General features: G+C 45.8%; 1 protein-coding gene across 1 annotated transcript in view; it reads right to left on the bottom strand.

Annotated features, from left to right (window-relative positions):
* XRCC4 (X-ray repair cross complementing 4) overlaps nucleotides 1–27,739 on the bottom strand; it is a 629,438-nt gene that overhangs the window by 187,790 nt on the left and 413,909 nt on the right. The window contains exon 7 of the mRNA XM_082253034.1: nucleotides 3,078–3,231. Coding sequence (XP_082109160.1) covers nucleotides 3,078–3,231 — 154 coding nt within the window. The remainder of the gene's footprint in view (nucleotides 1–3,077; nucleotides 3,232–27,739) is intronic.

Genomic DNA, 27,739 nt, shown 5'->3' with positions numbered 1-27,739 from the left:
TCACCACAAGACCCGTCAGGGGGAAAGGGGGAACATACTACTCACCATACCGGAACCAGGCGGGCGCCAACTCCTGACAGTACCCCTCTCCACCGGGGTGGGAGGGCTGTCGACCAATACGGGCGCCGTGACTCATGGTCTTTGGCGTTTCAGCGAGACGTTTAACTCGCAGGGTCAGTCCCCGTCCAATGGGACTATGTCGCGGCCGACCCAGCGCGGAGCTATGGCCTGCACGCGCTCGTAGGCTGAACTGGGGTGACCACTGGATCTCAACATCCAGCCCGTCGCCCAGTTCAGCTTTCTTGCTTGAAGATCTCACAGGAACACTGGAGAAAAAAAGCTGTCTTAAAAAATTCTTTTCTAAGAAAAAAATCCTGCCAGGACCGAAGATCCCAGCAAGGTATCTAGGTCCTTACTCCTGACTAGACAGAAAAAAACTGATTTGCTGAGGCAGAGAGAGAGAGGATATACCCTCTGGGACTGCCCCTAGGGTGTGGCCAGAGCATTTTATTTCCTGTCTAGTCCTACTCCTGTGGAGGCAACATAACCCGAAGGTGCTGTATCCCCGAGGACTACGTCTGTCAATGAGCGATAGAGAAAAAACGTTTTTGTTATTGTGTTATATTTTTTCTCTCATTGAGTGTGACAGAGTTAGATGTATAAAAAGATTTTTTAATTGTAACAGAATTTCCTACTGTTAATTATGGGCTATAGATGAAAGACAAAAAGAGGTAACGTCTTCATAAAAGGTTACCATCATTCAGTTTTTTCTAAGGAAGCCTAAACTTCACAAACTAGCACAAAGACTTTCCTTCAGCTGGAGAAGGATTCAAGGTCAACTTCTGTCTTTGAAAAAGCAAACTGATACCACAATCAACATCTAAACTGAATCGCAGACATGAAGTCTTGGCAACAGGGTACATGAGAGGAATGGGTACTGTTATGGGGCCCAATATAAATAATTGCTGTCAATGAACAATCTAGCAGTCTTTGATACTGAAGGGAATGAGGAGACACATTTAAAATAAAAAAATCTATATTTAAACAATAGTGTTCTATCAAGTAACGCTGTCAATAAGAGTAATAACTAGCTATTAATAGTACGTTTGATTCATGGTCCCTTCAATGTTAACACAAGTCCTCGTAAGAACATGCTCACAACTAGGGAGGAGTAGAGAAATTTTGGCGGAATGGAAATCAGCACAAAAATTACCAATTTTACTGTCAGCAAAATTACACCTAATTAAAAAAGTCTAATTTTTGATTAATAACTTGCTTAGGTGAAATCTGTCTTTAAAAACCTTTTTAAAAATTTACTAAAGGGGCTTTGCCTTATGAGGAGTTTATGTGTAATCTCCATTAGTAATTGTAAATAGATGGATGCAAATATACATTTTTCAAGATATTGAGTATTGATTTCAAACACATGGATGAATATGATGGTAGAAAGTTAAGTGTACCTGTAGTATTAATCCAGTTTAACAAGTCAGTTTAAAATGCCACCTGCTATTTACACTTAAACACATAAAAGGATAAGTCTGTTTGAAGGGCGAGCTGTTTGCTACCTGCGAGGTGGCCTGCTATTTACACATACTGATATGCAAAATAGTACCACTCTGTAATTAAGTTCCGGTTAGCCAGACATCCTGGGGCCAAGGCGATAGTGTATGTCATTCAGACTCCATATAAAAGAACTCTCATTAAGATATGCAATGAAGATGGACCATCTGTTGAGGGTTGGACAATGTGCCCCGGATATGACCTTGCAGATCTTAAATTTCAATTTAAGAGCAAATCAACATGTACAATTAAATTCTCCCTCCAACAGAGAGGAGGGGTTAGCAAGGGATGGAATTATGCTAAGCTAGGCGAGGAGGAAGTTGTCCAATCCTGAACGAGATACGCCTAGAGGGAGGAACAGGGCAGCATAGCTGAACCAATCAGAATAGCCCTATACAAGTCTATGGGATAGAGGGGTATATTATTCCAAGGTGAGCAGAGAGGAAGTTGGAGCCATGGACCTGAGAAGGGGACCCCATATCATCAAACCACTGGTAAATATCAGGACACCTCCTAGCACTTAAAATGTATACATGTTTGTAGTATTTGTTGTCTGTCTTCCGGTGCATATCATAATAATTTGAATCCCATGCGCTATATGTGTTCAGTTAAACTTTGAATATTTTCCTTTTTGTATGTACTAGAGATAAAATTGTTGTGAATTAATTTAGGCTTCAAGGCTACTTATCAATAAATTCATATTGCTGTTTTGAAGCTGTTACTCATGGTCAAAGAACTCTCATTTAACCCGAATATTATCTGAGGTAAATTAAATCTCATATCTTCCGGGTAACAGGGGTGTGTTTTTTGGAGAGTATATTTAGGGTAGTTCACTGTGTTTAATTTTTTTTTTTTTTTTGTGCCCTTTTTTTTTCTATTAGTTGTTCTTCTTTACGAAAAATAATTTGGCTATTGAGGGGAACTTTTTGTAATCTTTATTTAGAGATTTTCTATGAAACTATGAAAATGTTAACATACTTGTATTGGTGCAAAGAATAACATACTATAAAGAGCACCCCCACTACACTTTAGCACCCTTGGGATGTACAGTATGTCTACGAATCCAACAACCACCACTTTTTTTAAATAGGAGTTTAAGAAGGGTATCACAGTGGTATAGGGAATGTAAAATATCGGTACAGGACCATATGGGGTTGTAAAAATACTATTCACTAGGGCATATAATGAAAAAAGGAAAAAAAAAAAAGAAAGAAAAGGGAGTAGAGAGAAGAATGGCAGTGAAGTGACATTTTTTGGCACAAGAACAGTCCCTGTCTAGTTGAAATGTGCTACTGTAATCCTCAGGAGCCATATAAACCTACTGTATGGCACTCTTAAAAAAACACAAAAAACCTTCTTAGTTTTGGCTTCCACCATGGCTCCAATGCTTTTTTGCCAAAATGGGAAAATGTTCTTGGAACCTCCTAATTTTTGCAATCATTTTCAGGACATGAATACTCTCAATTTTGCGCACAACCTTAGCATACTACACACCTATACTGGTAAAATTATTGTACCTTAAATTTACGTCTTCAGGCTTAATAACATTTTCTTTTACTTCTGTATAAAACATTTTCTGACCACGTTGTCTCCGCTTTCTGCTTGGAGCAATATCTGGAGAATCATCAGGGCTGTGCACTAGAGATCGTCGTCTTGATAAAGGAGGTGGAGCTAAAAAATACAAAATACATCTATAAACAAAAATCCATTTTTTGTATTATAATAATGTTCTAGATTTATTTTTCTAAATTTATGTATACATATTTTATATGCGGCAACAGTATACTATGGTAGGTATGTGTGGTATAAAACATGCACAGGTATGTAGTTTGTTTTCAGGTTTGTAGGATGGGCTGCCAATCCCACAGTAACTGGCCTGCAAACATACAGGCTCTCTGCTCTGTCAGTATTACCTTGTAAAACCTTCATTTTCAGGTGGGTGCTTTAACAGTGGGCCCAACAAACTGGATGTTTCATGAAGGTGATATGGAAAACAGATGGAAATCATGTGCAGCAAGTCAGCCACTAACGAATATAAAACGTTTTTAAAGTAAACCAGGTGATCTGTCTTGCTATCCAATCCAAAAGTACCTCTGCATAGAGGCTGCTAACATTTCTTTCACTGCCCACTCTTTTATGTATCAGATATAGGGTTGAGCGAACACGGACTGTATTATTTGTGTTCGTACCGAATAATTGGATTTTTGTTACCCGAACACGGACCCGAAAACTTTACTGTATGTTCGGGTAAAAATCCGTGTTCGATCATTTTATTTCCGGGTTTTGCATGCATTGGCGCGCTTTTCATGGCGGGCTTTCAACAGCCAATCAACAAGCGTTTAACTGGTGTGTCTAAGCCATCCCAGCCATGCCTACAAATGTATTAGTAGCTGTGATTGGCCGTCTGAAGCATGTGACCAAGTCTTTATAAGTTCGAGGCAGCGCCGCTGCGGCGTCATTCTGCTGTTTAGTTCAGGGAAAGAGCACACATCAACGTGCTGGCTGCTGATTAGGGACAGACAGGAAAAAAAAAACATTTGTGTCCGGATAGAATTGAGGGACAGGTCGGAGTGTGTTAGGCAGGGCGAGTTGTAGGCATTTTAGGGAGAGAGTCTGCTGATTTTTAGGGTCAGTTTTCTATGATCGATTTTGCTGTGTGGGAGGGGTTTGCAGTGACCGATCTACGATCTTATCAATCCTTTTAGGGAGAGAGTCTGCTGATTTTTAGGGTCAGTGTGTTCTACAAACTACAATCGATATTGCTGTGTGGGGTGGGGTTTGCAGTGACCGATCTACGATCTTATCAATCCTTTTAGGGAGAGAGTCTGCTGATTTTTAGGGTCAGTGTGTTCTACAAACTACAATCGATATTGCTGTGTGGGGTGGGGTTTGCAGTGACCGATCTACAATCTTATCAATCCTTTGAGGGAGAGAGTCTGCTGATTTTTAGGGTCAGTGTGTTCTACAAACTACAATCGATATTGCTGTGTGGGGTGGGGTTTGCAGTGACCGATCTACGATCTTATCAATCCTTTTAGGGAGAGAGTCTGCTGATTTTAAGGGTCAGTGTGTTCTAAAAACTACAATCGATATTGCTGTGTGGGGTTTGCAGTGACCGATCTACGATCTTATCAATCCTTTTAGGGAGAGAGTCTGCTGATTTTTAGGGTCAGTGTGTTCTACAAACTACAATCAATATTGCTGTGTGGGGTGGGATAGGAGATAGGCAGGTGTCAGTGGTCCACATCCATTTTGCTGTGTGTGGGGTGCAGTGAACACAATCTTTTTGGGGTGCAGTGAACACAATCTTTTTGAGGTGCAGTGAACACAATCTTTTTGGGGTGGAGTGAACACAATTTTTTTGGGGTGCAGTGAACACAATCTTTTTTGCCCACTGAGGAGGAGGGAGAAAAGTATTTTTCTATCAGGCACTGTGTGCAGCATTTTTCCTTCAGCTGTGCTGTGCTGACTGATCATACACTGCTGTGTTCAGTTCACATGTGCTATTATTGAGTGGTTTCAAAAATCATACACTTTTTTTCTATTCCACTATTCAATATACAGCCTTGGGTTAAAAAAAAATTAAATTGTGGCCTGCAGCAGAGCTGAATGATATTTGGGGTTTTTGGGGTTCATCTCATACTTCTGAAGATTTGAGGGTGCTGCCTGTTCCATACTCCTCCTACTCCTCATCCAGCCTTTTAGGGGTACAAACAATAGTAATTGGGGCCTAGTGTGCTTCTGTACGTGTGAGATACATACACTTTTTTGGATCATATTTCCTATTCCGCTATTCAATAAAAACCTTTGGGGATCTATTAAATTGCGGGATAGTCTGTGTTGGTACGTGTGAGATCCACCTTTCCAAGTTTTTGGGGTTCATCTCATACTTCTGAAGATTTGAGGGTGCTGCCTGTTCCATACTCCTCCTACTCCTCATCCAGCCTTTTAGGGGTACAAACAATAGTAATTGGGGCCTAGTGTGCTTCTGTACGTGTGAGATACATACACTTTTTTGGATCATATTTCCTATTCCGCTATTCAATAAAAACCTTTGGGGATCAATTAAATTGCGGGATAGTCTGTGTTGGTACGTGTGAGATCCACCTTTCCAAGTTTTTGGGGTTCATCTCATACTTCTGAAGATTTGAGGGTGCTGCCTGTTCCATACTCCTCCTACTCCTCATCCAGCCTTTTAGGGGTACAAACAATAGTAATTGGGGCCTAGTGTGCTTCTGTACGTGTGAGATACATACACTTTTTTTGATCATATTTTCTATTCCGCTATTCAATAAAAACCTTTGGGGATCAGTTAAATTGCGGGATAGTCTGTGTTGGTACGTGTGAGATCCACCTTTCCAAGTTTTTGGGGTTCATCTCATACTTCTGAAGATTTGAGGGTGCTGCCTGTTCCATACTCCTCCTACTCCTCATCCAGCCTTTTAGGGGTACAAACAATAGTAATTGGGGCCTAGTGTGCTTCTGTACGTGTGAGATACATACACTTTTTTTGATCATATTTTCTATTCCGCTATTCAATAAAAACTTTTGGGGATCAGTTAAATTGCGGGATAGTCTGCGTTGGTACGTGTGAGATCCACCTTTCCAAGTTTTTGGGGTTCATCTCATACTTCTGAAAATTTGAGGGTGCTGCCTGTTCCAAACTCCTCCTACTCCTCATCCTGCCTTTAGGGGTACAAACAATAGTAATTGGGGCCTAGTGTGCTTCTGTATGTGTGAGATACATACACATTTTTGGATCATATTTTCTATTCCGCTATTCAATAAAAACCTTTGGATTTCAATTAAATTGCGGGATAGTCTGTGTTGGTACGTGTGAGATCCACCTTTCCAAGTTTTTGGGGTTCATCTCATACTTCTGAAGATTTGAGGGTGCTGCCTGTTCCATACTCCTCCTACTCCTCATCCAGCCTTTTAGGGGTACAAACAATAGTAATTGGGGCCTAGTGTGCTTCTGTACGTGTGAGATACATACACTTTTTTGGATCATATTTCCTATTCCGCTATTCAATAAAAACCTTTGGGGATCAATTAAATTGCGGGATAGTCTGTGTTGGTACGTGTGAGATCCACCTTTCCAAGTTTTTGGGGTTCATCTCATACTTCTGAAGATTTGAGGGTGCTGCCTGTTCCAAACTCCTCCTACTCCTCATCCTGCCTTTAGGGGTACAAACAATAGTAATTGGGGCCTAGTGTGCTTCTGTACGTGTGAGATACATACACTTTTTTTGATCATATTTCCTATTCCGCTATTCAATAAAAACCTTTGGGGATCAATTAAATTGCGGGATAGTCTGTGTTGGTACGTGTGAGATCCACCTTTCCAAGTTTTTGGGGTTCATCTCATACTTCTGAAGATTTGAGGGTGCTGCCTGTTCCATACTCCTCATCCAGCCTTTTAGGGGTACAAACAATAGTAATTGGGGCCTAGTGTGCTTCTGTACGTGTGAGATACATACACTTTTTTTGATAATATTTTCTATTCCGCTATTCAATAAAAACCTTTGGGGATCAGTTAAATTGCGGGATAGTCTGTGTTGGTACGTGTGAGATCCACCTTTCCAAGTTTTTGGGGTTCATCTCATACTTCTGAAGATTTGAGGGTGCTGCCTGTTCCATACTCCTCCTACTCCTCATCCAGCCTTTTAGGGGTACAAACAATAGTAATTGGGGCCTAGTGTGCTTCTGTACGTGTGAGATACATACACTTTTTTTGATCATATTTCCTATTCCGCTTTTCAATAAAAACCTTTGGGGATCAATTAAATTGCGGGATAGTCTGTGTTGGTACATGTGAGATCCACCTTTCCAAGTTTTTGGGGTTCATCTCATACTTCTGAAGATTTGAGGGTGCTGCCTGTTCCATAATCCTCCTACTCCTCATCCAGCCTTTTAGGGGTACAAACAATAGTAATTGGGGCCTAGTGTGCTTCTGTACGTGTGAGATACATACACTTTTTTTGATCATATTTCCTATTCCGCTATTCAATAAAAACCTTTGGGGATCAATTAAATTGAGGGATAGTCTGTGTTGGTACGTGTGAGATCCACCTTTCCAAGTTTTTGGGGTTCATCTCATACTTCTGAAGATTTGAGGGTGCTGCCTGTTCCAAACTCCTCCTACTCCTCATCCTGCCTTTAGGGGTACAAACAATATTAATTGGGACCTAGTGTGCTTCTGTACGTGTGAGATACATACACTTTTTTGGATCATATTTCCTATTCCGCTATTCAATAAAAACCCTTGGGGATCAATTAAATTGCGGGATAGTCTGTGTTGGTACGTGTGAGATCCACCTTTCCAAGTTTTTGGGGTTCATCTCATACTTCTGAAGATTTGAGGGTGCTGCCTGTTCCAAACTCCTCCTACTCCTCATCCTGCCTTTAGGGGTACAAACAATAGTAATTGGGGCCTAGTGTGCTTCTGTACGTGTGAGATACATACACTTTTTTGGATCATATTTCCTATTCCGCTATTCAATAAAAACCTTTGGGGATCAGTTAAATTGCGGGATAGTCTGTGTTGGTACGTGTGAGATACACCTTTCCAATTTTCCACCTTTCCGATCTGTGCCAGCTACACGCACAAGTGAAACACCTTCCACAAGTGTGAGTAGGCGACAGAACCTGCAGCAGTATTTGGTAGGGCATAATGCGCCTCTAGATGTGATGAGGCCTGAAGAAGTACAGGCGATAGTAGATTGGGTTGCTGACAGTGCCTCCAGTTCCTTCACATTGTCTCCCACCCAGTCTACTGCAGAAAGGTCAGAGTTGGCACCTGCAGCCAATGTCCAACCGTCTTTCACCTCACCCCCTTGGAAATCAGGCTGTAATGCTCCTGCGTTTTTGTTATAGGCTGGATTTACAGCTGCAAAATCTCCACTCAGTAGTCATGTAGAGATGTGTTGAATACCAGATCCAACTCTCCAGGACTCATCACCGTGGGCCTGTCAGCTTCAACATACAGATATATACACACTCAATGAGATGTTCCTGGAGTGATAGGATGTATATGATAGTATGAAGGTGATGTGCTGAAGGGACAGGTGTGAACAGTGACAAGGATGGTAAGCACTTGATAGGTTTGTACAGGAGAGTTCAAGATGGTATTAAGGAATGCAGATAGGTTAGTATCGAGTATGCTAACAGGTGGTGAGGACAGCAGATGACAAATACAGGATAGACTAACCCAGTGCAAGGATAGATAGTAGTAGACAGGAGAGCTAGCAATCTATGCAGCAGTGCAGATGATAGATGGTAGTAGACAGGAGAGCTAGCAATCTATGCAGCAGTGCAGATGATAGATGGTAGTAGTCTCAAGAGCTAGCAATCTATGTAACAGTGCAGATGATAGGATAGTATGGATAGGTAGTAACAGTCCTTAATGCAATAGTAGTAGTGTAAGTTATGGAGGTTTCCCCTGCGGGGTACTTATCACTATAGTATAGTAGTAGAAGGGTCCGGTGATGAGGAAGTGATCCAGTAGCGAGATACAGGGATCAGTAGCGAGGTTCGGGTCTGAGGAAGTGATCCTGGTAGCGAGATACAGGGATCTGTAGCGAGGTTCCACAGCGAGACACGCTTGTAAGCATAGATGCAAGGCAGGTTGAACGAACATGTGAGTGAGAACGCCGGCGGTTGAAATAGCCGCTCTGCGGCGCTCAGTGATGACAGCATCGGTCTTAAAGGTGTATGCGCACCTACCAGAAGAGAATGGTGGGACGCATACACGGAATGGAAAGTGGAATAAGGGTACCAGAGGTACCAGAACATTACACAGGCAAGCAGTCTGAGCCCCAATCCATACAGCAGTCTCTTGTTCTTTTTGAGGACTCTGTCAGCAGGGTTTCCCAGGGCCATCCACCTAGCCCTGCCCCAGAAGTGGAAGAGATTGAGTGCAGCGATGCCCAACCACTTATTTCTCAAGATGAGTACATGCAAGGACCATTGCAGCACGTCTCCGATGATGACGAAACGCAGGTGCCAACTGCTGCAGCGTTCAGCATTGTGGAGACCGACAAGGAGGGCAGGGGTGAAGACTGGGTGGAAGATGATGTGGATGACGATGAGGTCCTCGACCCCACATGGAATGAACGTCATGCAGGTGGCCTGAGTAGTTTGGAGGAAGAGGCGGTGGTCGCACAGAGCCACCAGCACAGCAGAAGAGGGAGCAGGGTGCAGAAGTGGAGCAGCCGTGCCCTAGACACTACGCCCGCTACTGCCCAACACAGCAAGGGAACGAGCGCACCAAAGTCAGCTCAAAGGAGTTCTCTAGCGTGGAAGTTCTTTAGAAAATGTGCTGATGACAGGACACGAGTGGTTTGCACCCTGTGCAATCAGAGCCTGAAGCGAGGCATAAACCTTCTCAACCTGAGCACAACCTGCATGATCAGGCATCTAAGTGCAAAGCACGAGCTGCAGTGGAGTAGACACCTTCAAAACCAAGAAACGTCTCTGGCTCATCCTGCTTCCTCTTCTGCTGCAGTCTCGGCTGCTCCAGCCACATCTGTAGTGATACCGGCACCTGCCACCCCGCAAACAGAGGATCTGTCAGCAACACCACCACCTGGGTCACCAACCGTCTCCACAATGTCCCGTGGAAGCGTTCAGCTTTCCATCTCCCAAACACTTGAGAGGAAGAGGAAGTACCCCCCTACCCACCCGCGATCCCTGGCCCTGAATGCCAGCATTTCAAAATTCTTGTCCTTTGTAATGATGTCATTCCGTCTGGTGGAGACGCACAGTTTTAAAAACCTTATGTCGGTGGCTGTCCCACAGTACGTCGTGCCCAGCCGCCACTACTTTTCCAGGCAAGCCATCCCTTCCCTGCACAACCAAGTGGGGGAAAAAATCAGGTGTGCACTGCGCAACGCCATCTGTGGCAAGGTCCACCTAACTACCGATACGTGGACCAGTAAGCACACTGGGTAAATGCAGTGGCGGATGGGCCTGAGGCGGATAGCAATTTGGCGCATGTCCTTCCACCACCGAGGATTGCAGGGCGCTTCAGTTTGCCTCCTGTTCCTAACTCCTCCTACCCCGCTTCCTCATCCTTTACCGCCTCCTCATCCGGACAGCGTAACACCTTCACCACCAACTTCAGCACGGCCAGGGGTAAACGACAGCAGGAAGTTTTAAAACTTGCCTGTTTGGGGGACAAACCACACACCGCGCAGGAGTTGTGGAGGAGCATGGAACAGCAGACAAATGAGTGGTTGCTGCCAGCGAGCCTCAAGCCCGGCCTGGTGGTGTGCGATAACGGGCGAAATCTCATAGCAGCTCTGGGCCTAGCCGGTTTGTCTACCCCGATATGTCAGAGCTGCTGCAGAAAGTGCGGGCCGTCTGTGCGCACCTTCGGCGTTCTCACCCTGCTGCTGCTCGCCTGTCAGCGCTGCAGCGTAACTTCGGCCTTCCCGCTCACCGCCTCATATGTGACGTGCCCACAAGGTGGAACTCCACCTTGCACATGCTGCAAAGACTGTGCGAGCAGCAGCAGGCCATAGTGGAGTTTCAGCTGCAGCACGCACGCGTGAGTCGCTCTGCGGAACAGCACCACTTCACCACCAATAACTGGGCCTCCATGCGAGACCTGTGTGCCTTGTTGCGCTGTTTTGAGTACTCCACCAACATGGCCAGTGCCGATGACGCTGTTCTCAGCTTAACTATCCCACTTCTATGCCTCCTTGAAAAAACAATTTGGGCGATGATGGAAGAGGATGTGGCACAGGATGAGGAGGAGGAGGATGAAGAGGTAACATTTCCAAGGCTTTCAGGGCAGTCATTCGCAAGGGGCTCCGAGGGTGGGTTCCTGCACACACAAACGCCAGGGACACAATTGTCCAGCAGGGGCACAGTTCTGGAGGATGAGGAGGAGGAGCTGGAGGAGATGGAACCATGTTCACAGCAGGGTGGCACCCAGGCCAGCTCATGGCCATCACTGGTGCGTGGCTGGGGGGATACAGAGGACACGGACGATACACCTCCCACAGAGGACAGCCTTTGGTTGCATGCTGCAGTGTCTCCACAACGACCGCCGAGTTGCCCACATTCTAACTTGTGCTGATTACTGGGTGGCCACGCTGCTGGATCCCCGTTACAAGGACAACGTACCGTCCTTAATTCACTCACTGGAGCGCGATCGCAAGATGCGCGAGTACAAGCGCACGCTGGTAGACGCCATGCTGCTGGCATTCCCACCTGACAGCGGGGCCACAGTGGAAGCACAAGGCAGAGGTGGAGGAGGAAGAGGTCGCCAACGCAACCAGGGCACCGCCAGCACCTCAGAAGGCAGGGTTAGCATGGCCGAAATGTGGAAAAGCTTTGTCAGCACGCCACAACAAACAGCAGCACCAGCAGCTCATATGGAACGTCTTAGCAGGAGGCAGCATTTCACCAACATGGTGGGGCAGTATGTGTGCACACGCCTAGACGTACTGAATGAGGGGTCTGCCCCCTTCAACTTCTGGGTCTCCAAGTTGGGCACATGGCCTGAGCTTGCCCTTTACGCCTTGGAGGTGCTGGCGTGCCCTGCAGCCAGTGTATTATCTGAACAGGTATTTAGCACAGCTGGGGGCGTTATCACAGACAAGCGCAGCCGCCTGTCCAAAGACAATGTGGACAAGCTCACGTTCATTAAAATGAACCAGGCATGGATCCCACGGGACTTTTCCGTACCTTGTGCAGAATAGCGATGGATACCGACCTTACCCAGCCATTGTTCCATTTTTGCTCTTTCTCACTCTTTTGGGGTGTACCCTCATTTAAAATTTCTGAAAAGAAGCAGTGTTGGCTACCTCATCCTCCTCAGGGCCAGATTAACGTAGGGGCTATTGGAGCTGCAGCTCCAGGCCCCTACCTTTATATAGGCCCCGGGTTGGCCATATTCACTGTTACCGCTCTTCTGTCACTTGTAAACACAGAAGTCTGGCTTCTATGCTTGCTTCCCCAGGCAGCTCCCTCAGAACCTCCCCACACAGCACGAAGGCCGGACAAGGAGGGACAGTTGCCGATGCATGGATGTGTTTATGGGCTTCAGAGACAGCATCCCATGTGGAATTAGGCATGCATGGCTGCACCCTTCCTCCTGTGGGTGCATGCCAAGGCACGGCCCTTAAGGCCCTTCAAAATCCTCAGCACCAAGCCCATGATGCTCTTAATATGGCCCTGGTCCTCTTCCACCGCCGCTTCCACCTACACCGCCCATAGGTGTGCGCAGCCTATTGCATTATATTATTTTAAATACACATGCATGTGTTTGCCTACATGTACATGGCCCCGATACATTACTCTCCCTGCTGGCAAAGAGAAATAGAGCAGGTCCAAGGGAGATCTTTCCCATCTCCTCACTGGCAAACAGAGCGATAATGCTAGGTGCCCTAGGTGATTAAGGTGTGCCCAGGTACACCCGGCACACCCTGTGCACACGCCTATGACACCGCCACATCCACCACCACCTCAACCTCCCTCCTACTCCATATGGGCCTCGTCCTTCAGAGATGAAGAACATTGTTTTATTTTTCTGTTTTTTTTTTTGTTGTTTTAAGTTATTTCCCTATCCACATTTGTTTGCAGAGCACTTGCCATGCTCTTAACTACGTTTTGCTGCCATTTGCAGCAGTCTAGCCCTTTCCATTGGTGTTTTAGAGCCATTTTAGTGCCTGGAAGTTCGGGTCCCCATTGACTTCAATGGGGTTCGGTGTCCGGGAAAAGTTCGGCAAAAGTCCGGGACACGGACCCGGACTTTTTTTTAAAGTTTGGCCGAACCCGCCGAACACGGACATCCAGGTGTCCGCTCAACTCTACTCAGATATTTAGAAATCCTTAGACAGCAGTTGTGAAACTCTACTTTAGTTATTTCCTTGACCGTTCCTTTGCCCGTTGGCTGGAATTTTAATTTTTTTCTATTAAAATATGTCAGCTGATGGGAAAGAATAGATGATGTCATTGTATTTAGATTGTGTAAGAATGTTCATAACTGATTTTTCACAGCTGCTATCTAGGGATTGCCAGACATTTGTGACATGAGAGGGGGATCAATTTAGAGCTTAAAACATTTGTTGCTAGATAGGATAGCAAGAGGGCTGACATGGATGACTTTAAGATTAATGCTCGATTCACACAAATGCGTTTTTTCCTGCTTTTTTGCAGAAATGCATTCAATTTATTTAACATGGGTTCCTATGGAACACGTTCACATCAATGCATTTTTGTTATATGAATAAAGCCGGAACACGAAAATGCTTCTTCCAAGTAAATTTCTTTATTCCAGCATGGATAGCGGTGACAACATGACAAATGCTGATGCATTTTGGCTTTACGCCTTCCTCATAGCATGGTATGAGGAAGGCGCAAAGCCGAAACGCTTCAGCATTTGTCGTGTTGTCACCGCTATCCATGCTGGAATAAAGAACTTTACTTGGAAGAAGTATTTTCATGTGCCGGCTTTATTCAAATAACATTTGGTTTGGACGTTCAGACTGAGCACCGACACTTAGCTCTTTATCTTCTCACAGGTGGAGCTAGGGTGATTTGTTGTTAATGCATTTTTGTGCCTCTGCCTTTTTGGAAAGGGTCAGGGACTTTTTGCATGTAATAGACTTCAACGGACCTGCATCCAAAACGCAAGTATTGCGTTTTTACCGCGATTTGCGTTTTGCATTTTTAAATCTGCCCAAAAACAAATTTTCAAAAAAAAAAAAAAACGCAAATGCAAATTACGTTAAAATTGCGGCAAAACAACATGGAAAGCACAGCAAAAAGCTACAGAAATGCTCAAAAGCGACATGCATTCAGTATCTCACAAAAGAGAGTACACCCCTTACATTTTTGTAAATATTTTATTCTATCTTTTCAAGTGACAACACTAAAGAAATGAAAACAGGCCTCACCATGGTTGACCAAAGAAGTTGAGTACACGTGCTCAGCGTCATATCTAGAGGTTGTCTTTGGGAAATAGACGTATGAGTGCTGCCAGCATTGCTGCAGAGGTTGAAGGGGTTGAGGCCTGTCAGTGCTCACACCATACTCCGCACACTGCATCAAATTGGTCTGCATGGCTGTCGTCCCATAAGGAAGCCTCTTCTAAAGATGATGCACAAGAAAGCCTGCAAACAGTTTTCTGAAGACAAACAGACTAAGGACATGGTTTACTGGAACCATGTCCTGTGGTCTGATGAGACCAAGATAAACTTATTTGGTTCAGATAGTGTCAAGCGTGTGTGACGGCAAAGAGGTGAGGAGTACAAAGACAAGTGTGTCTTGCCTACAGTCAAACATGGTGGTGGGAGTATCATGGTCTGGGGCTGCATGAGTGCTGCCAGCACTGGGGAGCTACAGTTCATTGAGGGGACCATGAATGCCAACATTAACTGTGACATACTGAAGCAGAGCATGATCCCCTCCCTTAAGAGAATGAGCCGCAGGGCAGTATTCGAACATAATAACTCCAAACACACCTCCAAGACGACCATTGCTTTGCTAAAGACACTGAGGGTAAAGGTGATGAACTGGCCAAGCATGTTTCCAGACCTAAACCCTATTGAGCATCTGAGGGACATTCTCAAACAAAAGGTGGAGGAGCGCAAGGTCTCTAACATCCACCAGCTCCGTGATGTTGTCATGGAGGAGTGGAAGAGGACTCCAGTGGCAACCTGTGAAGCTCTGATGAACTCCATGCCCAAGAGGGTTAAGGCAGTGCTGGAAAAAAATAATGGTGGCCACACAAAATATTGACATTTTGGGCCAATTCTGACATTTCCACTTAGAGGTGTACTCACTTTTGTCACCAGCGGTTTAGACATTAATGGCTGTGTGTTGAGATATTTTGAGGGGACAGCAAATTTACACTGTTATACAAGCTGTACCCTCACTACTTTACATTGTAGCAAAGTGTCATTTCTTTAGTGTTGTCACTTGAAAAGGTATAATAAAATATTTACAAAAATGTGAGGGGAGATACTGTAGGTGTGAATGGAGCCTAACAGTGTGAAAACTGCATTGTGGAAATATTCCAAAAACATGTATACTTCTGTAATGAACCCCTGTGACATACATTCAGACTGAGGCCGTAAAGCCCTGAATAAATATATGAAGGGGTTTTACTCCTCTAAATTAAATCCTAGATTGTTTTTTTAATGAAAGGATACCCCAAGCATAACAGGAAGGAAGAAGACCATATAAAACTTTTTTTATTTGTTAAATGGTAATAAATACATTAAACAAACTGTGAATTGGGGTGATATTGTGTTTTTCATTTTTTGTAAACTATTGATAGCCAGGGTTTGTATTTTTTACTCTAACTAGCATCAGGGCAGGTAAAGGGGTCCAGTGTACCCCTTAAATAGTTCAGTGATGCAGGAGGTAGAAACTTGCCACAGCTGTGAACAGCATAGTTGGCCATACATTCTCCCCTAATCACTTGTACTAAAAGAGATAAAAAAATAATTGAACATCCAGCACTGTAACATAACAAAAGCAGTGCTAAAAAATGAGCTGTACTGGCTACTAGCTAGTTGTTAAATTAAAATGATGACTGAAACTTTTTTTCAGTCATTTTAAGTCATTTTCTATATTATTGGGATCATTGTGGCTGAGCAGTACACTAATGTACCCTTTATCTTAAATTCTTCCTGAAAAATAGCAATGCACTTCCTGGTATGCAAGGGTGCCTAGTCACTCCTGTGACTACAGCATCATCGCTGCATATCTGTTGTCTGAAGTCATCTAAGGCCCTACTGCCTGTGACTGCTTTATATAGGAGATTTGGAGTGAGATTTAGTATTGTCACTACCATGCTGCTCACTGTTCTCCTTGTTGGAGGCTCTGATGTGAAAAAGCTGAACCATGCATCTCCATCAAGATAACTGCGTCCAGACTGAGACACAGTGCAGAAGTGCATGGTAAGTCAGTAGTGGGGATAATATAAAACAAACTGCAGCAAGTCCACAGGTAAAACGGCTGACTAGACCTTTGCCCTTTTCCTTAATTTTTGGGAATTTTAAAAGATGGTGACTTTCATCTTCTCCAATTTCGGACAAATAAAAGGTGACATTTCCAGGCAAGCCAGCACATATTGTGCTGGCGTTGATAGCCCAAGACACATATGGTATATGAGAGCTGCTAGAAAGGGTGGACCTACAGCAGTGCCATGCTGTTTTATACTGGTGTTAAATTATGCTTGTTTTATTTTTTGGGGGGTGGTGATAAAAAATCTTTTTTTTTCTCCAAAACAGTGCAATCTGCAACAAAAATAGATGCAATGGTATTTATGGTACCCAGTTCTGCATGGTGTTTACTTTTCATTTTAATAAATTCAACTATGATTTCACAGAGGGGGTTAGGACAGAGCACAGCAAGTGTGACTATTCGAATACACAGCACAGAGAAAACAGGAGTCAAATGGAGATCGTTAATAGATGAGGAGGTCAGGAAGGACTGTAAGAAAAAAACATCCAAGAGGCAACTCTTACAAAGTAGTGAGAGGACAAAAACATTCAGAGAGCTCACTGGCTCAGGTTTGCCTGCTCACAACAGGCAAGGCTATCCTTTAGTGGGAACCTAAACAGGTTACCATAAGAAACACATGCACAGGAGGGCGTGGCTTCCGGCGCTGAAGATGGCCGCTTAGCTCTTTGGCTCCGCTCGGCCACCCGGGACATTGACCTACTGCAGCCTCCACAGCGGGCACAGAAGCCCTCACGATCTCCCTACCGCCTCCGTGAACAATGAGGAACAAAAAGGGACCCTCACAGTCGCTCAAGCTGGACGGATTCCTCATCTCCAGCTCGGCTGGACTCCGGCAAGATGGCGCCGGCAGGCCCCCGCCGCACACACCCGTTCGAGGAGGGAACCAGGATGGCAGAGCACAGCCGACCAGGCAAGTAGCCAACCCGGATAACGGGAACTCCGCCGGTGCCTCCACTCCCCCTTCTCCCTCATCGAGGAGCCCGGCTGGGGCTCTCCCCCCGATCCCGCTCAGCCATGCGGGATGGATCAGTCAGCATCCTCTTCTGCGGATGCCACACTACTTAAAGGAATGCTCCATTCCCTCTGGTCATCACTGCACACGGATGTAATGCAGAGCCTTACCCGGATAAGACAAGATGTGCAGCAGCTGGAGGTGAGAATGGATAATGCTGAATCCTCCATGTCTAAATGCACTCTATCTCTCAATACCCTCATCACAGCTCATAACGACCACACGGATGACATTGATTGGATCAAGGATAAGCTTGCGGACCTGGAGGACAGGTCCCGGAGAAACAATTTAAAATTAAGGGGAATTTCCGAAACTGTCCAGCCCCAACATCTGCGTAAAATGGCTACTGATCTTTTTTCTGCACTGGTCCCTTCCCTAACTGCGGCCGAATTGGAGATAGACAGAATCCACAGGATTCCTAAGTCCCACTTCATTGCACAGGACCTGCCTCGTAATGTTCTTCTCCGTGTGCACTTTTTCCAGACAAAGGACAGAGTTCTTATGGCCTCTAGACAACTTCAAGCTCTCCCTGGGGATTTTCCGCAGGTTCAGATCCTACCAGACCTTTCCAGGCACACGCACCAGAAGCGTAGGAACCTTGCCACTATAACCAAAGCCCTGAGGAATCATCACATTGTGCACAAGTGGAAGCACCCGGCTCAACTACCCATTACCCACCAAGGCAACACTGTGACGATCGCTTCTCTAGAGGAAGGTATGGCCCTTCTGCGTCGCTGGGGAATTATCCCGGAGCCGCCAGCCGCTCAGTCGCGGTCTTCCAGATCTCCTTCGCCGCAGACCCTCCCGGATGATTGGCACATTGTGTCCCGCAAAAGGTCCAGTTCCAAACACTCCTCACCCGGAGGTGAACACCCACCTATGCCTGCTCAACGTTAGTCCTTGGCCTAGGTATTGTTGACCTACTGGCCCCTCTCTTTTTGTTGCACGTTTTACCTGCCCCTAGACTCTATTTTATGTTCTGTCAGGCACTCCCAGCCTGCCTGCCTTCCCTTCCCTTTGTGTTGCTCCAGTCGGACTAAAAGACTTGCATACAGTGAACCAAATGCACTACCCATAGCCCTCGTCCAGATGATCCGTTCCGTCTCTCCGATGATACCATGACCATCAAGTTCTTATCGTTAAATGTGAATGGTCTGAACCATCCAGTTAAGCGGTTCTCCCTGTGGACTGAGCTCTGCAACAGTGGTGCTGATGTGGTATGCATCCAAGAGACCCACTTTAAGCTTCATCATCAGCCTAAATTCTCGCATAGGAACTTTCCTACTCTATTTTTTGCCAATGCCGCCGAAAAGAAACGAGGGGTGCTGATAGCACTGAGAGACTCGATTGCCTTCTCGATGCGCAAGCTGACCCAGGATCCTGACGGCAGATACCTCATCCTTCAGGGTGACTTCAACGCAATGCCATTAACCCTGGTGGCAGTCTACGCTCCCAATACCCATCAAAAACGCTTCCTTTCCAGGTTGATGAAAAAGGTCTCCTGTGATATTTACGGTAACCTGGTGGTTTGTGGCGACATGAACTCGGTGGTCGACCCAGGGCTTGACACCTCGGTGCCCGCCCCGGGGCCGACAACTTTCATTGGGCTCTCTTTTGGCCTCAGAACAGCTATTCGATGTATGGCGCTGCCAACATGGTTCAGAAAGAGACTATTCGTTTTATTCCTCAAGACACAAATCGTACTCATGTATTGATATGTTCTGGGCTGACCTCCCTTTACTGGGCAAAGTCTCGGCCATCAGAAACATCACGTGGTCCGACCACGCGGCTGTTGAGATGGTCCTGGAGGAGTCTGGGCCCAGGGGACGGACGTCGGTCTGGCGTTGTGATGTTAAGGTGCTCCAAGACCCAACTGCTGGCAAGGCAATCCGAGAGCAACTTTCTGAATATTTCAGCCTTAATTCCCCCTCCGTGTCGGACCCTTGGGTGCTCTGGGGAGCACACAAGGCGGTCATTCGCGGAGTGTGCATTCAACAGACTGCTAGAATACGCAGGGCCTACAGTCGCAAACTCACGGCTCTCTTGACCGAGATACGCGATCTTGAGACTATACACAAATCTTATCCCACACAAGCCCTAGCTTCGCGGCTTTCCCGAGCGAGGGACTCTCTGAAGTCCCACCTTATGGAACGCTACGACCGCCATCTGAGGGTGCTTAAGCTCAAATATTATGCGCACGCGAATAGGGCGGGTAAGTTTCTGGCAGCAAGGATTAAGCAACGGAGAGTGTCCACGCGGATCTCCCATCTTTCCCAACGCTCCACTGGTTCCAGACAGACCCATCCCCGGGATATCGCGAATGAATTCGCGGATTTCTACGGGTCCCTTTACAACCTGGCCCGAGACCCTAGCACTACCCAACCGACTACAGCTCTCATTCACCAGTTCTTAGACAAACTGCACTTGCCCTCCCTGACTGACGATCAGCTTCAATCCCTATCATCCCCATTTACTCTGACTGAAGTTTCTAAGGCCATTAGACTGCTCCCCACTGGGAAATCACCGGGTCCAGACGGTCTATGTAATGAATATTACAAGATTCATGGTGACACCCTGGGTCCCCAACTGGTCGCCCACAAAGCAGAATTCCCAAGCGAGATGTTGAGCGCCTACATCACCACTATCCCCAAATCCGGCAAGGATGCTAGTCTCCCGGCTAACTACCGACCCATTTCCCTATTGAACAGCGACCTCAAGATCTACGCCAAAATCTTGGCGTCCAGACTTCAGCCTTTCCTCCCTCTGCTTGTTAGGAATGACCAGATGGGTTTTATGCCGGGCAGGCAAACGTCTGATGCTACCCGGCGGATCATAAATCTAGTCCACCTGGCGGAGGTGTCTAAAACGCCTTCTCTGCTCCTCACTCTGGACGCAGAGAAGGCGTTTGATAGGGTGAATTGGTTATTCATGCGACTAACGCTGGAAAAATTTGGCTTCTCGGGAGGCATACTCTCTGCGATTCTTGCCCTTTACTCATGTCCCTCAGCTCAGGTCCTCACTGCTGGTACAACCTCGAATCCGTTTAAAATCACTAATGGCACCCGCCAGGGATGTCCCCTTTCACCTATGATCTTCAGCTTGATGATCGAACCCCTGGCGGAGGCCATTAGATCGGACAATGACGTGATGGGATTCCGGGTGGGTTCCGTGTCCCACACGGTTAACCTGTTTGCGGACGACGTCGTCATCGTCCTCACCAATCCAAATCAGTCCCTCCCGGCCGTCCATAGAATTCTTTCTGAATTCAGCTCGATTTCCTACCATAAGGTGAACACATCCAAGTCCTTAGTATTGAACATGGGAATTAGTAAACGGGACGCTGACCGTCTTCAGAGAGACTATCCTTACCCCTGGGCCGAGGTCTCCATCCCTTACTTAGGAGTACATATAACTCCCACCACCAAACGCCTCCTCCCTGTTAATGTAGACGCCTTATTGAAGAAAACATCTAAAGAAATGGTAGCTATGTCCAAAGCAGAACTCTCCTGGGGTGGCCGGATGACCGCCTACAAAATGTCGATACTGCCTCAAATCTTGTACCTCTTTAGAGTGCTCCCTCTCACCTTTCCCAAAAAACAGCTGGATGCTCTTTCTAGGAACATGCGTGATTTTATATGGGGTGGTGCGAGAGCCCGGGTGGCTACCTCCACCTTGTCCCTTCCCAAGTCCCTGGGCGGTGCTAAACTACCTGACTTAGCCCTGTATCTATGGTCCACTAGATTGGTTCAGATCCAAACTTGGTTCTCTACCTCCCACACCCTTCCTTGGGTCCAACTCGAACGTCACCTCACCTCCACTAGAGATCTCCGCCTGTTTCTCCTCGGTGATTTATGGATCCCATGGTCATTAGCTCGGCTGCCACCCACGATTCAGTCTTCGCTTCTGGCGTGGCGCAGGCTGGCTCTCGCCGGTGGGAGAAAGGCGGATGGACACTCCCAAAACTCCTTGTCGCTCCCTGTTTCCATCCTGGCTGCCCACCTTCCTTACAGGGAAGACCGCTCTAGGTGAGGCTGGAATCAGGTGCCGGTCGGATCCGCAATCCAGGATAGCTTCATACAACAAAAGGAATGACCGCACTTCCGATAAGTTTCAAAAAGGAGTGTCTTTTTGAAAAAGACACTCCTTTTTGAAACTTATCGGAAGTGCGGTCATTCCTTTTGTTGTATGAATGCCCACCTTCCTTCCCTGCAGTTGACCCAACTAACTAAACTGGGACTGACTTCACTCTCACACTTCTATGTCCACGGTGTACTACGCTCTCCGGCCTCCTTGGTGCGGGAGTATAGTGTCCCTCCTGCACTGACCTTCACGATCCACGCATACACAGCTTCCTACTTAAGCACCTTCTGACAACGGCTCATGTTCCCGTAAAACCCTGGGAGTACTACCATGCAGACCCACGCCCGACCAAAGGTATCTCCCTTTTCTACAACAACCTTCTCCAACTTGCCGATAACCCTAAATCCATGCCAATGCTTAGGTGGGAGAAAGATTTAGCGCACACTTTTACCACGACCCAATGGTCCAGAGCTTTGTTGTCCACCTATCGATACTCACATTGTACATCCCCCTGGGAACTCATGCTCAAAATCACGAATCGGTGGTACTATACACCCTTTCGGCTCTCAAAGCTGTTCCCCTCCACCCTAGCCCACTGTTGGCGTGAGTGCGGAGGAACAGGCACATTGGTACATATTCTCTGGGAGTGTCCTTCACTTACGAGTTATTGGAGAAAAATTTTCTGTTGTATAGCAGATTGCACGGGAATTCTTAGCCCTCCAATAAAAGAGCTGGCGCTGTTGAATCTGGGCATCGACGACTACCCAGTGCTATTTCGACAGATGGTTGTACATATCCTATTAGCGGCAAGAACACTCATCCTAAGTAGGTGGAAATCACTGGAGGTTCCAGGTTTCTCTGAAGTGGTCTTGTTAGTGAACGATAATTATTGCTTGGAAAAAGCCCTGGTAACCAACGACATCTCACTGCATAAGTTTGCCGAATCCTGGCGTTATTGGAAGTACCACCAACAGTGACCTCGATGCTTGGCGGCGTGGTGGGGTCCAGCCTCTTCCCTGGCAAGTATGTTCCCACTGGGATGTCGGGGGAGGGGGCTGTCATATCCCTCCGGGCCTGCCCGGCCTCGTGGTCCTTCTCCCATATGCCTCTATTCTAGGCCCCTTCACAATCTAGTTGGGTCTTGGAGTACATTTTGTAGTACATTTTAGTGTACATTTTAGGGTACAATTTTGGGCACTATTCTAGTGCTTGTTTTTCTTTTTTGGTCACACAAGACTGTGCCTCTCTTTGTTCGGAGTTCCACTGTTCACCTGTTAGCCATTGATCGGTTAAGGCAGTTGACCTACACTTTGACTTTGATGTTGAATTTACTGTGTCTAGTCTGGAGTAATGTCCTCCTCTCCCCCCCTCCCCCCCCCTTCCCCCCTCGTTGCCTTACAAACTAAGCTTTACAAGATTTGTTACTATTGTTCATGCTCATCGAATGTTTGTACTACTTTTCTTTCTCATGCAAAAATCAATAAAAATTATTGTTTAAAAAAAAAAAAAAAAAAAAGAAACACATGCACAAATGGAAGTAGGGCCAGGCCAAAGGATAAAAGAGTCCAACTTAATTTATTAGTTTATACTAAAACAATGCCAATGCAGCTCAGGGGTCAGAAAAAATTCATTCATCAGGGCTTCAGTCAAGATAAAAACCTTGAATGGACTCAAAATAGAGCTTTCCTGTGTGAATCTGTGTAGGGAAGTTAACTCTTCTGGGTCAAGAAAGGTAATGGCCAGCAGTATCTGCATGAGCGGCCCTGGAGAAGTCCTGGAAGGGAGCATAGAGAGAGGTGACAAGGGAGCTAGAGTGCAGGTGGTCTTGGGAGTAGCAAAGAGAATTGTTTGGTTTGTATTTTGAGTGATGTAGCTGGGGGGAGTTGTGTATGGCTTTGCAAGTTATTGTGCTTAGCATTCAGAGTTTTATTTGTTGGGTGAGCGGAAGCCAGTGGCAGGATTGAGGAGAGGGGTAGCAGATTCTGAACAGTTGATAAAGTGAAGTGGGTCTGGCAGCATCATTCATGATGAACTAAAGGGGGATACCTTATGTAAAAGTAAGCCAATGAGGAGGGAGTTGCAGTTGTCAAGGTGAGAGATGACAAGAGAGTGAATTAGAAGCTTTGTGGTGTCATTGGTTAAGAAGGGGCGTATTTTGGAGATGTTGCGTAGGTTGAGGAAGCAAGCTTTGGACAGTGATTGAATGTTGGGCCAAAAGGAGAGTTTAGAGTTCAGGCTAACACCTGGTACCCTGCATGGGGGGATGGATTGATAGGTAACCCAATGAGGAGGGAGCTGCAGTGAATTAGAAGCATTTTGGTGTCGTTTGTTATGGTTTGTTTACCTTTTGACAAAAAATAATAAATGCACATTTTTTGCAGGTAAAAACGTAAGAGGAAGGTGATACATTCTAAACAGATCACTCAATGAACTACCACAGTGCTCTCATCGCCGTGGTAGTTCAATGAAAACTACATGCAGGCAGCCGCAGAGGCTGCAGAACCTTGTAGTTTTTCATTTACAGAGGACTGTGAGGTATTTTTGAAGACAGAGGTCTTTTTTAAATTGTGGCACAGCAGACATGGGGAGAAGATCACCAGTCTGCTCTTACAGCAGGCATCGGGGGCAGTGCAATCATAAAATGTTACACCCATATTCAGGGTGTAACATTTAACATGTTATGAAAGGTGAACTTATCCTTTAAGGGGTGTAGGTTAGGCAGCACGATTTGGACAGTAATTGGATGTGGGACCAAATGGAAAGGTAAGAGTCCAGGATTACACCTAAAAGCCTGGCATGCAGGGATGGACTGATAGAAGTGCTTCTCAACAGAGAAGTTATGGAAAGGGGCACGTGGTGGTGGGGGGGAATTATAAGCTCAGTTTTAGATAGGACTGAGTTTGAGGAAGTAGCAATAATTAGTTGTTGTTAATAGGTCTGTTAGTAACATAGTGATGTGTGTGGAGACTAAAGGAGTGGATCAAGGGGTAGATAGATAGATAGATTTGGGTGTTGTCAGCATAGTAATGGTAGTGAAAGACATGTAAGGCTATGAGCTGACCCTGGCAGGAGATGTAGGATGTAAATAAGTGAGTTTTAATGACAGAAAGTTTGGGGATCCTGATGGAAAAAGGAAAAAGAAAGGAGGAAGTAGAGTTGTGACACCGAAGGTGTGGTGAGATAAGTAAGTTGAGGATCAAGGAAGAGTACAGACATAGAGACCAAGGGAATGTAATTTTTTGATGAGGAGAGCAACTTCATAAAGTGCAGCAGAGAGGTCTAAGAGTAAGAGTAACAACTTTTGACCATTGGTTTTGGCCGTTAGTAAGTCGTTCGTGAGTTTATATTTAAACTTGAACATGGAATCATTCAGCCATTTTTCACGTTCAAAAGAAAGCAAGACATCTTCTGCTCATCTTCTGACCACAGCACTCTGAAGAGAACCTTTTTGGCCACAGAGAACAGGAATGTTAAGAGTTTAAATAACTTACTTGTGCATTGTGCCATCTTCAAGTTTTAAAAGATTTTCTTTTTTTTTTTTGGGATGCCCTTTCCCAGCATCGTGTAAACCAACTTCACTAAACCAATCCCACTAAATGTGTAAGCATGCCAATGGGCTGGCATCTCCTAAAACCCATACGAAGGGAAGTGAGCAACATTTCTCTCCTGTCCTTTTACTAGTGTTTAACATATGGGAGAGGATAGGGGGTTGTCCTTCCAGGATCGAGTTGAAGATCAAAGAGCTTGAACCCCTGAACCCTGTAGGCATGTGTTCAAATTGCGTCAAGCTTTGCAATGAGGTGGAGTTTTTATTGGTTTGGATGACGTTTTTGATTGGTAAACATCAGAAGATCTCTAATGGAGGAGCACAATGAGAAATGTATAAGGAGGTAGAGCTAATCCCACCCTTGATAGTCATTAGACTGTAGAGTTTGTGGAGTCATTATGACACCCACCAGCAAAACCAAGTCAGTTCTGTAAAGCCCGGAGGAAACAAATATTATATATTTAATTTATACTTAATTTACTATATATATATATAAATGGATTTTTGTAAAATCTTACCGTAAAATCCTTTTCTCTTAGCTCATCGACAGACGTAGTCCTCGGTGATACACCACCTTCGGGTTATGTTACCTCCGCAGGAGCAGGACTAGACAGGAAATTAAAAAGCTCTGGCCACACCCTAGGGGCAGTCCCAGAGGGTATATCCTCTCTCTCTCTGCCTCAGCAAATCAGTTATGTGAAAAAGCAGTGCTTAGAGAATTTAACCCAACCCAACTCCAAAACAGAGGGGCGGGGACTACGTCTGTCGATGAGCTAAGAGAAAAGGATTTTACGGTAAGATTTTACAAAAATCCATTTTTCTCTAGCGCTCATCGACAGACGTAGTCCTCGGTGATACACCACCTTCGGGACGTCCCAGAGCAGTATCACAACTGAGGGGTGGGAAAATGGAAATCAAATCCCAATCTAGAAGGCCCAACCGGTGCCAACTAGAAGTTTACAATGCTCATCCTTAATGATGAGACTCAACAAAAAAATTTTTCAAACAGAAAAAAACCCTCGAGGTAGACCACCGGTCTCCTCAAATTGCGGCCTGCAAAACCTTGCGGCCAAATGAGGCATCCGCCGATGCCGTCACATCAATTTTATAGAATTTAGTAAAGGTATGTACCGACGACCAAGTGGCCGCCTTACATACCTGGACCACTGACGCCTGATGGCGAAAGGCCCAGGAAGTACTGAGCGCTCGAGTGGAGTGCGCCCTAACAGGGAACGGAGGACTCTGACCCTTAATAGAATAAGCCTGTACCACCGTTTGTCTAATCCATTTGGCAATGGTCGCGGCAGATGCAGGCAAACCCTTTCTGGGCCCATCCGTGATCACAAAAAGTGAATCCGTCTTACGGAATGATTCCGTAGCTTTCAGGTATACCCTGATTGCCCGAACCACATCCAAGGAATGCAACGCATGTTCCCGATGATGCTTGGGCTGAGGACACAAGGAAGGTAGTACAATATCTTCATTCAGATGAAAATCTGAAACCACCTTAGGAAGAAAAGATGGCTTAGGATGAAGTACTACCTTATCCCTATGAATCACTAGGTATGGGGACTGGCATGATAATGCAGCCAGTTCTGACACCCTGCGAGCAGAAGTAATAGCCACCAAGAAGGCCACCTTCTGGGATAAAGTAAGCAAGGGAATCTCCCTGATGTTTTCAAAGGGAGGTTTCTGTAGAACCGACAAAACCAAATTAAGATCCCAGGGCGGTAAGGGCGCGCGGACTGGAGGAGCCAGGTGCCGCACCCCCTGGATGAAATTCCGCACCAAGGATTTGGTAGCTAAAGGTTTCTGAAAGAAGATTGCTAATGCTGAAACTTGACCCTTGATGGTGCTCAAGGCTAGCTTCTGCTCAACCCCTTGTTGCAAAAAGGCCAATATTCGAGACACCGAATAGGTACGTGGAGGAAATCCTAAAGATTCGCACCACGCAATATAAGTCTTCCATGTGTGATAATAGACTTTGCTGGAAGTCGCTTTCCTTGCTTTGATAAGGGTAGGAATGACAGAAGTAGACAAACCTCTGTCCTTCAGTACTTGGGTCTCAATGGCCAGGCCATTAAAACCAGCGACTGTAAAGCACGAAGGTAAATTGGTCCTTGAGACTACAGACACTCCCTGAGACGAAGTTCCCACGGAACGTCTGCGACTAACCTGTCCAAGTCGGCCAGGCCGGCTTGAAGAGGCCAGCCTAGAATCTCTAGGACCACTGGCGCTGATTGGATCTGAACCAGGCGTCCCTAGAGGTATCTGGCCCCGACCATCCGAGAAAGTCTGGTCGTTTTCTGTTCCCACACATTTATCAGATACCTGATAGTTATCAGGCAAGGTGATCTTTTCTGGTTGAACCTCAGGGACCGAAGTCACCCGACTAGAGGCTACTTGGCCTATCTGGTCAATCAGATCCGATTCCTGTGAGGTATCGGGACTAATCTTAGGAAAGGGTAAAGGAAAAGATCTATACAGGGAACGGTAACTACCGCTTCCTGTACTTAAATGTTGGAAGGGAAGAATCGCACCGGTAGTAGTGGTTG

Source organism: Pelophylax lessonae (assembly GCF_965119305.1).
Source record: "Pelophylax lessonae genome assembly, chromosome: 1".
Classification (NCBI taxonomy): Eukaryota; Metazoa; Chordata; class Amphibia; order Anura; family Ranidae; genus Pelophylax; species Pelophylax lessonae.
Note: the sequence above shows the minus strand (reverse complement) of the source record. Positions and strands in the feature narration are given on the sequence as shown.